Here is a 12,603-nt window from a genome sequence, read left to right on the forward strand (position 1 = left end):
AGGGTCCTTCGGCGAGTCCTCTGGCCTGTGAGTGCGGCGGGCGACCTGCGGCAATAGTACTGGGCGGGTGGGCGTGCGGGTGATGGGCATCAGCCGCCACGGCGTTTCCCCCTGGGGCGTCGTCGTGCAGATCCTTGTCGGGAACTCCGGGGGCTCCACGGTCGGCGCTAGACGGTGTCTTGACGAAGATAGGTCTAGCTCGAAAGCAGCACAGGACTTATAGACAGGGGGCTTTGGGTTTGGCCCGGCTGCAGTACAGGACTTATAGACAGGGGGCTTTGGGTCTGGCCCGGCGGCAGCACAGGACTTATAGACAGGGGGCTTTGGGTCTGGCCCAGCGGCAGCACAGGACTTATAGACAGGGGGCTTTGGGTCTGGCCCGGCAGCAGCACAGGACTTATAGACGGGGGACTTTGGGTCTGGTTCAGCAGCAGCACAGAACTTATAGACGGGGCTTTGGGTCTAGCCTGGCGGCAGCACAGGACTCATAGATAGGGGGCTTTGAGTCTGGCCTGGCGGCAGCGCAGAACTTAGACAGGGGGATTTGGGTTTGGCCCGGCAGCAGCACGGGACTTATAGATAGGGAGGGAGAGGTCAGTCCAGGTGGAAGCTCTAGGACTCACCGATTCCGAGAGGCCGTTTTCACCGCCTATCATACCAGCTGGGGCGGGAGGCGGGGAGGGTGTTTGCATCCGGCACTCTCTGGGCTTGGCGCAGATGCTGCGGTCGCTCGGCTGACCTTCCAGTCTGCTAGGTGAGTCACCCCGCCGATGAGGTCTAAATGTCGTCTTCCAAAGGCGTGCTGGGGCTTTTGTCAGCGTCGGGATCCCGGGTCAGTTCTTGGCCGCTGGGGGATCGTCGGACAATTCCGAAACCTAGGCTCCGTGATCCCTGTCCGCAGCGACCTCTCTAGTATCGTCGTCATACGAGTTGGGGTCTACAGGGGCGCCGCCTGAACCCCCGGAGCTGCTTGATCCCGACGGGGACCAATACTCCTGGGCCGGGGCGGGACTGGGCTGCCCTCTGGATGCTGCAACAGACGCAGGAAGGCGAAACATCCCTTCGTCAGGAGTTGGAGCAGGGTCAACGGGCGCTGCTCGGAATCTCTTCACATGCTTGCTGCTGACGGTATACGTCCACCCAAGGTGGATGGCAAATTGACGTCAGGCAGCCAGGTCGACCCGTAGCTGCCCCAGGTGGTCCTCCTGATGAAGGGCGGGGAACGGTACGGCTGACAGCAATTGACAATTCACAGGCACTCGAAGGCCGGTGCCTAGGATCAGCTTGGGGTGGGGGAGTGAAGTCGAGGGCCTGATGTGTGGCGATATTCAATATCAATTGGACTTCGGGAATGAAGTCCCTCCAGGTCAGGCGGAGGTCCTCCAGCAGAGTTGTCCTCTAGACATTGTTAATAGTGCGGTGGGGTCGCTCGACGACAAATTTCCTTGCTGGTACTACGGTGAAGAATACGTTATCTTGCATCTCGGCAGTTGTTGTAGCTGAGCCAAAAATTACCCGCTCTGGGCCGGGCGCAGATGCTGTGGTCACGCGGCTAACCTCGTCTGCTAGGTGAATCACCTCGCCGCCGCACAGTAATACAGAGGGATTTAAAAAAATCACGATAAAAAAGCGACAATACGAAATAAATATCACTGATTAATGCGAGACTAACCTACTCGAATTCTATTACACAGTCATCTCAAATTATGACAAAAGAAACAATATATGTTTAGTATATCTTGAGTTTGAGAAGGCTTTTGATATCGTCCCGCACGAAAGATTACTTACTGAATCAGCTTCACATGGAACAAGGGGTAACCTATTAAGCTGGACTAGTAAATGATTAAACGATCGTAAACAGGGAGTGGTTCTATGTGGCAAAACTTCTAGATGGACAAATTTTACGAGTGAAGTTCCTCAGGGTTCCGTTCTTGGGCCACTCCTATTCATAGTATACATAAATGATATAGATCAAGGACTGAAATCTATTGTCTCCAAGTTTGCTAATGATACAAAACTGTGTGGAATGGCAAACGATAAATTAAACCCATTAGATATTCAAGGAGATTCAGATAAACTGCAGCAACAGTCAGAAAAGTGGCTAATGAAATTTAACACAAATAAATGTAAGATTATGGACATAGGTAAAAATAACGAAGAGTACGATTACAATTTATGTGGAAATTCGTTCAAAAGTGAAAAGGATCTCGGCGTAATTATCAGTAATTCTCTCAAATCACCTAAACAGTGTATATTTTCACCTCAGAGAAAGCAAATAAGATTTTAGGACAGATTGCGCAATACTCTGATTTTAAAAAATCCATATGTCAATAATAAGCTATATGAATCGTTGGTTCTTCCACATTTGGAATATGCTGTTTCCGTATGGTCACAATCTTATAGACAGTAACGGATTAGAAAAAGTGCAACGGAGTCATAAAACTGATTCCAAGTTTTAGAAATAAATCATACGAAAATCGACTAAAATATATCAATATATTTTCTTAAAAAAAGAAAAACGAAGACTCAAGGGTGATTTGATACAATGTTTCAAGACTCTAAGGGGAATTTATTAATTTATTACTTATCTGTTTATTCTTTATTATTCATTAATTTTCTATAAATTATCATTATATATTTTTATTACTATTTATCATTTATCTGTTTATTTTTATCATTATCAATTTTTTTTATTCGCATCCGACCTAGCATGTTCTTCCTTTGTAATGTTTGTAAACATATCCATCTATATATCATATATATCTAACCAAGGGCTTCTCCCTCATAAGGGAGGTAACCTAGCTATTCAAAGGCATGCACCCACTCCCATTCATTCCACTCCCATCCACCACCCTTGTTTCCCTCTTATCTTAGCTCCTCATGGATGAAGGGTCATCCCTGTCTCCTGTCCAATGCTTGGGTCAGAAGCAGGGCCCCGACAAGGGAAGGGGCAGGGGGGGCAATGCCCCGGGGCGGCACGTTTTTGGGGGGCGGCACTTATGAGGAAAAGAAAGTAAAGCAAATTCCCCCTAATGTACTTTTAATGCATGATTTAATTATCATAAGTTGTGTGTATAAACGCTGCTTTGTGGGTGAATGTTACATGTGAATCGTGCTAGTGACCATTACATGTGGAAGGTGGCAGTAGTGGTGGTGTGTGTAAGGGGGGGGGACACTTTTCGACTCGCCCCGGGGCGGCACTTACCCATGTCGGGCCCCTGGTCAGAAGCAGTGCAGCAAGACACAACACATCCACAGCAGGGCCGGTTCACTTACATGGTGACCCCCACCCCCATTTACAGAAAATAGAGAAGACAGGGAGAAATCCCTTTGGGCTAGGTCAAAATACCCATCCACCACTCTCTCCCTTCCCTGCTAGTTTGACACAGAAACAAAAGATGGGGAGAAAATCCCTTCAGGCTGTATCAAAATATCCATACACAGCCACACTCCACTCACCCCTATCCCCTGCCTTCTCCCTTCCTTGCTCATTAGACATCTTGCTCAAATACCCCATGCCTTCTGCTCAGTATTCCAGACTGGAGCATTGATTGTATATAATATGTGCAGTATTAATTGCACTGTAGCATGTGACCAATGCTTTAGGAACTATTTTGGTGTGCCCCTACAAACTGGAGCCACACATCAGTTTGTCTATGTTTGAGAAAATCTCTTCTCCTAGAGGAATGATGCTCCTCTTTGTATTGCAACCATCCTTTCATTGTGCTGCACCCTCTTAAAACTGTTCTGTACCACTTTTTTCATTATATATTTTTCTTTTTGCCTCTGTTCTCTGTGTTAGGGGGATGAAAGAACTCTGCCACCAAGTTTCCCATGCAGGTTGTAAAAGGCAGCTAAAGTGGAATAAAGTGATGGGAATATGTATCCTGCTTTCTGTAAAGTTATCTTATGAGAAGTCAATAAACATATATACCATTAAAAAATAAAGTAAATAAGTGATCAATAGATAAAATAAATATATACATACATACACCAAAGGATTTTTCTCCCTTACAAGGGAGGTAGCCAAAAAAAAACAAAGGCACAAAATCCATTCCCATCTATTCCATCCCCACGTACTCCATTTCCATTCACCCCCTCCCTCCCTCTTATCTTGGCTCCTCCTGGATGACGGGTCATCCCTACATCCCGCCCACAGCCTGGGTCAGAAGCAGTACAGCAAGATACAGCACATCCACAGCAAGGCTGCTTCATTTAATTGGTGACCCCCCTCTCTGCCATCCTGCAGAAAGAGAAGACAAGAAAAAATCCCTTCTGGCTGCATCATTTTATTATTCACACAAACTACCTCACCACATCCTTTCCATGCATCACAACATCATCCATAAATATATCTACAAAAATAACACCTACAATGAATAGTGCTGAAGAAAATAGTATAAGATATATGCAATAGTGAACTCAACATATGAATGAGGGAGAGAATACAATAGTTGGAATACCTCTATATCTATATCAAAAGGCCTCTTCCCCCTTAAAAGAAATAACCAGCCAAGGCATACACACCCAACACCCATTTGTTTTCCCTGTTTATTATAGCTCCCTGTGGATGGAGGGCCATTCCTCTACCCCTGCCAACTGATTTGAGGTCACAGTTAAACTGAATGACCAATTTAAAAGGAACCAAAAAAAGATTAATTTTTTTTTTTTTTTTTTTCAAATTTTCACAAAGTGCTTGATTTTCTGGTGTTCTAAACTATTGGGTTCAATCAACCAGTCAGTCAAATGTTGCCTCAAGTTCCACAAAGTGGAAGACCTGGAACCCCCGTGGCTGGCAATGGTCCTCAGGACCTCCTACAAGCCTCTCTGGGAAGAAACTTTACTGTTGGCATTATATCAATGTGGGTCTATTTCTTTATTACTGGCTCAAAGTTGAAGGGAATGGAGAGCAGTCACTAGCTCTCAGTTCTCCATGCGTAAAAAAATACAGCAGAAATTGATAGGGAGAGATATTGGGCACCAGTCCAGAGACCGGGTGCCAGCTCCTTAGGGCTGCACCTCCTGATTAATGTGAAGGGACTGATGGTTTTTGAAAATGGGTATCTTTATACTCTGTCTTGCAGGTACCCATCATTGGTATCTGGATTATGTCTTTCATTGTATATCTGTCAGAAGATATCTCAGTTCCCCTGCATATTGTGCCAATACCAAATTGAAATTATCTGAGCTCATCATTTTTTTTTTTTGGTCCATTTATTCTTCTAATCTTGCCATAGAAATATTAAGATATTTATCATATACGAGGGGGTGCTGAAAAATTCCTGGCTTTAAGGGTATCGTGAAAGGGTAGAGCTGTTACTTTTACATGGGAAGTAGGACAACTATTTAGAAGATAGGCAAAAAAAGCAGGATGGTGTACAATATATCTTTTTTCTTTTTGCAGGTTCAATGCATGATGGCAGTGTCTACAGTGGATTTTGATAAAATTGAAGCACAGGCGGTCATGAAGTTCCTCTTCTTGCAAGGCAAAGGGGCAGCAGAAATCCATGGCGAGATGAAGGATGTCTTGAAGGATGACTGCCCATCATACTCTACAGTGAAAATGTGGGTATTAAGGTTTCAGACTGGTCATTTCAAGGTCACAGATGAACCCCAGTCAGGACGGCCAACTTCTGCAACCACAGGGGAGAAAGCCGACACTGTGCACGACATGATTCTGGAGGACTGCCGGATTTCAGCTCAAGTCATAGCTGAAACTCTAGGGATTTCCCGTGAAAGAGTTGGCCACATCATCCACAACATTCTGGACATGAGAAAGCTTTCTGCAAAATGGATGCTGAAATGCCTGAACGCAGATCAGAAGCGCATCAGAGTGACAACATCAAAGGTGATTTTGGACTGGTTTGGAGTGGGGATGGCCAATTTTATGGCTCGTTTAGTCATCTGGGATTAAACTTGGCTTCATCACTATGATCCCCTGACCAAGCAGCAATCAATGGAGTGGTGACATAGTGGTTCACCACGTCCCAAGAAGTTTTGGACCCAGAAGTCTGCTGGAAAGGTACTGGGTTCAGTGTTCTGGGACAAAGATGGAGTACTCCTCATAAAATACCTGCCAAAGGGTTGCACCAATCACAAACATAAACAATGCTGTGCACGCTTTTAATACAATCATACAAAACGCAGACAAGAGATACATCCCTAGAGGCAACAGAAAATCACACAACCCCAACTTCACACCAGAAATACAAGGCCTCATCAGACAACGTGACACACTTAAACACGATACCCCCACACCTATCCCTCAAAACATAGCAGACCAAATACAAACACTAAACACTGTGATTGCCAATAAAATACATGAACAAAAAACACAAAATTGGCAAAACTTTATCGATACACTTGATCACAAAACAAACACCAGCAAATTGTACAAAACACTCAACAGCATCACACTATCCAACACTAACACTACACGCTCTCACGCAGCAATAATCACAACAACAGATAATCTACCCTCAAACAGACAACAAGCAAACGCACTCATACGTCATTTCGCACAGACGAGCCATCTTACATCTCACCCTGACGACCGACGCACCATGCGACGTAAGAAAGACTTTCCCACAGACTCAGACTATACACCCTTCATAGACAGTCAGACAAAACTCATAATGCATAGTCTCAAGCACTCATCTGCCTGTGGCCCTGATAACATAAGCAACATCCACCTAAAACACATTGGACCACAAGGTATACACGCACTCACAAACATTGCAAACTACAGCTATTCACACAACACTATACCCGACATCTGGAAGCATGGTAAAATAATCACCATTCCAAAACCGAACAAAGACCCAACAATCCCAACATCGCACCGCCCAATCACACTTCTCTGCACCCCCTCTAAAGTCATTGAACGCCAAATACTTAAACTTGTCACACCATATATTCCCCTTGCTGACTCACAACACGGTTTTAGGCCACTACACTCCACAAACACTCTTCTGACAAACCTCACACAAAGAATTTTAGATGGCATCAATTCAGATAGGCCCCACCACAGAACACTTCTTATAACATTGGACATTAGTAAAGCTTTTGATGCTATCCCCCGCCACAACCTAACAAATAAAATATATAACACAGACATGCACAATAACACCAAAAGATGGCTGGCCAATTATCTGGCAGGCAGGAATGCTCATGTGTCATATAATGGCCAATCATCGCACATCAGAAACATTAAGAACGGAGTACCACAGGGCTCAGTTCTATCCCCCACATTATTTAATCTATACATGCATGACTTACCCACGCCAGACACCTCAGAAATACAAATCTCTTCCTACGCAGACGACATAACAATCACATGCACACATCGTAACACAGACAAAGCTGCAGAAATAATCCAGCCTTACCTTGACACACTCAACACATGGTTCATCACAAACAGACTCAAAATAGCTCCAACCAAATCTACAGCAACACTTCTCACCAACTGGACAAAAGAACACAAATACATACCTCATCTCTACATCAACAACACTCTAATACCACACACAAACACACCGAAAATTCTTGGTGTAACATACGATACATCCATGTCTTTCAAACAACACCTCACAAACATAAAAAACAAATGCACACCTAGACTTAACGCACTTAAGTCAATCACTGGAACAACATTTGGACAAAACAAAGAAACTAATATAACAATATACAAACAATGCATACGCTCAGTGATGAATTATGCGAGTCCTGCATGGGCTCCTAATCTCAGTGAGACACACCACAACACCCTTCAAATCATACAAAACAAAGCCCTAAAAACAATTACAGGCTGCACATATACATCACCTACAGACCATTTACACCATGAAACAAAAGTCCTCAAAGTCAAGGACCACCTCGACATGAGAGGCACACAAACACTTGCTGCAGCCACCACAAACACATCACACCCGCTACACTACATAGCAGAACACCCACACACACCAAGAAACATTAAAACTACACCCATAGACCTTTATTACACACAGATACTCTCTTCTCTTCCTCCACAACCACCAAATACCAGCCTCCGGAAACATATTCATAATCATATCACTCACCGCTCCATTAACACACTGAAAGACAACACACTGCTACATGCCAGACCCCCTGATATCCACCCTTCTGAATCCTCTCTCCCACGTAAGGACAGAGTCCACTTGGCCAGACTGCGATGCGGTCACCACCCAGCACTTCTAAGCTACCAGAAGAGGCTGGACGACCGTGTTGTGAACAGCTGCCCAGGATGTAACACTTCACCCCATACCATACAACACATAATGGAAGACTGCATTATACACAATCATGCACGCAAACAACACAACATACACTCTATAAAGGATTTGTGGGAAAACCCAGTTTCGGCTGTGGCCTTCCTTGGGGAGACGGGACTGCTCGGACAGACAGTCTAGGGAACGACAACAACAACAACAACAACCATCAATACAGAATACTACATGTCTATGTTGGATGAATTGCATGCTTTGAAGCAGAAATGCTGTGGAAAGCTGAGCCATGGTGTCCTCTTTTTGCAGGACAATGCACCAGCACATGCAGCACATGAAACTGATCATCGGAAGTGATCACTGCTACAGAGACCTGGTTGGAGGCCCAACCTTCTGAGTTCTTTTTTCAGGGCTTAGAAAAACTGAAGGACCTTTGTAATAAGTGTGTGAATCTGAGAGGGGAATATGTTGAATAAAATCATAATTAACTGATCTTCCTGTATTTTCTTTTACCCAAAGCCAGGAACTTTTCAGCACCCTCTTATAAAAGGTTAATGAAACATCAGGTCTTTAACATCAAGTATATTAACATTTGTATGTATATATACATATATATATATATAAATAATTTAAAGCAATATAATAATCTTGATAGTTTCAATACTTTACTCTGTCGAATATATTTCATATAACTCATATAAATATGATCACATATACAATATTCACTTACAAGATAATAGTGACAAGGGATAATGAAAGAAAAATAATATTGATAAAGTAGGTTGTGACTAATGTCTTGCAATTTTCAAGACAGAAATCCTAATTTCAATGCATAAATACATGGTAATTCATTGGTGATTACAACTGAGGTTATGCCTAACTGGAAAGGGTTTTGTTTATCTGACTATGAAATTATAGTTATCATTAAGTGCAGGAGCAATACAGACTTCATAATATCCTTACAGGCCTAAACATTCTCCTTAGTCAAACTACCAGAACAGTTCTAATTGCATAATAATACTGACAATGAAAACTATTATCTGGGCATTGAGCCTTCACGCCAGATGATGTACCAAAACCTTGCATCAATTTTTATTGCAACCTGCAGTAACATAACAAATGACTGGGTGAGGTTCAGAAGAGGATAGCAACAACTATCAACAACTGCTAAACATTTATCTATCTCTCCTGATTCACCTTCTCTCCCTTCTTCTATCACTTACTTTACCTGCTCCCTGACTGATTTACCTCTATTCCTTGTAACATTTTCCCTTCCCTATGTGACCTGCCCTTTCCTTTGTTACTTTTAATTCTCATCCTTCAAATCCATTGAAACTTGCACAGCATTCAAGTGTCCCATTCCCCATGCAGGCTATCATTACTTAATCCCTTCAGAAGTGGCAGACTTTATATTTTTTTCTGGGCTAAACAAATTTCATTTTACTGAAAGGAGGCCCATAGACTGAATATTGTAAGAATCAATTCAACTCCAGTTCAGTTTAATGTCTCATCCACTGTTCAAAATGTAAGATGTTATGTACAATAAACCTAAGCCTGCCAGCATACTGGAAGGGGTTGAAAGCCAGCATTCATTCTAAGGGTTTTGTTCAAAACATGATTTTTAAAACTGCATTTACCACAAATCTGCAGTGAATATATGTTGTGGTGTAAATGTTAAGGCTCAATTTGCATATGTTGGATCAGCAAAGATCCCTTCTTCAGGACACTTTTTAGCACGGAATCTGGTTCTGATACTTTTGCAACCAATCGTATGCCTTAGTACGAATGTTGAGACTAGACTTCTGAATGATGGAGCGCATGTAATCCGCTGCTTCTTTTTCTGTTGATTGAGGCGTAAAACGTGACCTCAACTGACGAATGGTCTGGCCCCTGAAGCACGGTAAACCGGTGTCCAGCATCAGTGAAACCAAGGATACAATGGCTTCACGGTATGGTCTGTAACAAATATTTAATTTCATCATCAACAAACAACTTCTTTCCGAGAAATATCACTAACCTCTTAAGAACACTATACTGTCCTAACCAAATACATATACGCAGGCTCTTATCAAGTAAGTCTTTTCATTAAATGACAATAACCATTCCCGACAAATCTGCTCTTAATAAGCCTTTACATTTGTAAAACTTAAGCATAAAAATATTCATTTTAATAAACTCAGCACACACATATGCATTCTTCTATGTATTAAATGCTTCCCAGTACTGAAAAGCTTTAAGTCATTTCCATTACTTCTAAAAATAAAATTTATATATAAGTAATTCCATTCCTATTCACAATACTAATAAATCACCTGACAGCCAAGTATCCTTTGATGCACAGTTCGACAAACCACTTGAAGGGCGCTGGTGCTGCCTCAAACTTGCCACCCATGATCCACAACATTTCCTGTGTTAACTTTATGTCTGGTTCAAATCCTAGGTTTCCACCAGGAGAACTTTCAAACATGAAGCCAAAATCTGTCAAATTTATGCCACATTTAAAGATGCTGAGTGACAAAACTTAAACCAGAATATATTTGTGGTTCAATATATAAAAACAAACCTCACTACATGTAACTCATGCATGCCTCTAATATTTCATGTCCCAACAGCTTACCAATATGAATAATGTGGCCATCACTGTCCAACATAATGTTGCCATTATGTCGGTCCTTGATCTGTAGCAAGAAGCCTACAATAGAATATGCTGCCATAGACTTGACAAAATTACTCCGTGCCTGCTGGAACTTGGGCATATTTTCATCACCATATATTTGGATGAAGTATTCATACATTCCAGTGTCTGTACTTCTTCCAAGTTGGTCCCTGGACTTTGCATTGGGAACACATTCAATGACACCACACTGAAATTACACAAAAATAAAATTGAACAATCAAAAAGTGTCAATATAACCTTCCATTGAACTTCACTATTTTTAAAAAGTCTCATTAAATTGTGCAAAATACACCACATGCAAATGGCAAAAAAGAGCAGAAAGAAGTAGAAAGGGATGAAAATGTATCTAATAGTAGAGAAATGCTAAAAGAGGTGGTATCATTCAATCCATTGTCCTAGGTTTCTTGCAGGAGACCTACAGCTTCCAGATAATCAGCAATGGCCACTGGATGGGCTCATAGGTCACTCAGGGATGAAATATGTTGTTGTCTAGGGATTGTTTGTGTGGGGCATTGTGTGATGAGGTGCTCGGTGTCTTCTGTGTGGTGAGTTCATCCGAGATAGTTTGATTCTGTGGTCAGGCTACAGGTGTTCATACTGTTTTAGGGCTGGATGGAGTCCTGAATACAAAAGGACAGCAAGAGGAAATACTAATCACAGCTTAAAAACAGTTCTTAAGAATCAAACTTGACTATGCTTTTACAAGATGGTTCCCAACAGTCAAAGAAAACAAAGACACCTTACGAACTATAGAAAATAAAACAGAGAACAGTAACAAGATGCACCAAAATCACCCCACAAGAACATCTGCATATAGATACCAAAATCATCCCCACACAGCATTACATGAAAATGGTAGGTTCACAGTAAAACCCCTCAATCCGTCTCAACATCTCATTATATAACACAAGCACAACCAACTGAACACAACAGAAAACCTGCATCAGCAGCATACAACTAAAACATTTACAGCAACCTAACACCACCACCCACACAACACATCCACATTCACAAAACCAGCATTACATAACCAGCTACCCACACCCTATTCCAGCAATCCCTCCAGAGATAAGACCCACAGATAACCCTCTCACTAGAGAGGCAAGAACAACACTAGCACAAATATGTTAAGGTCATGATCTGGCACTACAATAATACCAACACTTCTATTTTTGCTACCTCCTCAAAATGTTACTATCTATCTATATACCGAGGGCTTTTTCCCCTAAAAAGGGAGGTAGCCAAGTCAAAAGGGAAGTACCCACTCTCACCCATTCCACTCCCATCTTGTACCCTTTCCTCCCTCTCATCTTAGCTCCTCATGGATAACAGGTCATCCCTGTATCCTGCACACTGCACTGGGTCAGAAGCAATGCAGCAAGACAGCACATTCACAGCAAGGCTGCTTCACTTCATTGGTAAGCCACCCATCTCCATCCCCTCAACCAGAAAAAGAGAAGACAGAGAGAAATCCCTTTGGGCTGTGTCAAAATGTCATTCATACATAACCACTCCCTACCCTACCCTCCCCTCACCTCCCCATCCTCCACTCCCTCCCTTCCTTACATCACAGTATCATCTATACACAGCCTATCTCTACTTAACAATATCTCCTGCCATCTTCCTTCCTTGCTCAACAGACATTCCTCTCTTGCTCAACACCCCTCTCACCCCATCCATCTC

At 42.7% G+C, this 12,603-nt stretch overlaps 1 protein-coding gene across 4 annotated transcripts in view; it reads right to left on the bottom strand.

The window, feature by feature from the left end:
• Positions 1 to 8,812: 8,812 nt before the first annotated feature.
• Positions 8,813 to 12,603, bottom strand: part of Pi4KIIIalpha (phosphatidylinositol 4-kinase III alpha) — a 70,783-nt gene continuing 66,992 nt past the window's right edge. For all 4 annotated transcript variants that reach the window (XM_076206662.1, XM_076206660.1, XM_076206661.1 and 1 more), the window contains 3 exons: positions 10,861 to 11,107; positions 10,556 to 10,721; positions 8,813 to 10,199 (listed from right to left, as the gene is read on the bottom strand). In XM_076206662.1, coding sequence (XP_076062777.1) covers positions 9,974 to 10,199; positions 10,556 to 10,721; positions 10,861 to 11,107 — 639 coding nt within the window. In that variant the 3' untranslated portion in view covers positions 8,813 to 9,973. The remainder of the gene's footprint in view (positions 10,200 to 10,555; positions 10,722 to 10,860; positions 11,108 to 12,603) is intronic.

Source organism: Oratosquilla oratoria, chromosome 23 (assembly GCF_046742065.1).
Source record: "Oratosquilla oratoria isolate Oo_2021 chromosome 23, ASM4674206v1, whole genome shotgun sequence".
NCBI lineage: Eukaryota > Metazoa > Arthropoda > Malacostraca > Stomatopoda > Squillidae > Oratosquilla > Oratosquilla oratoria.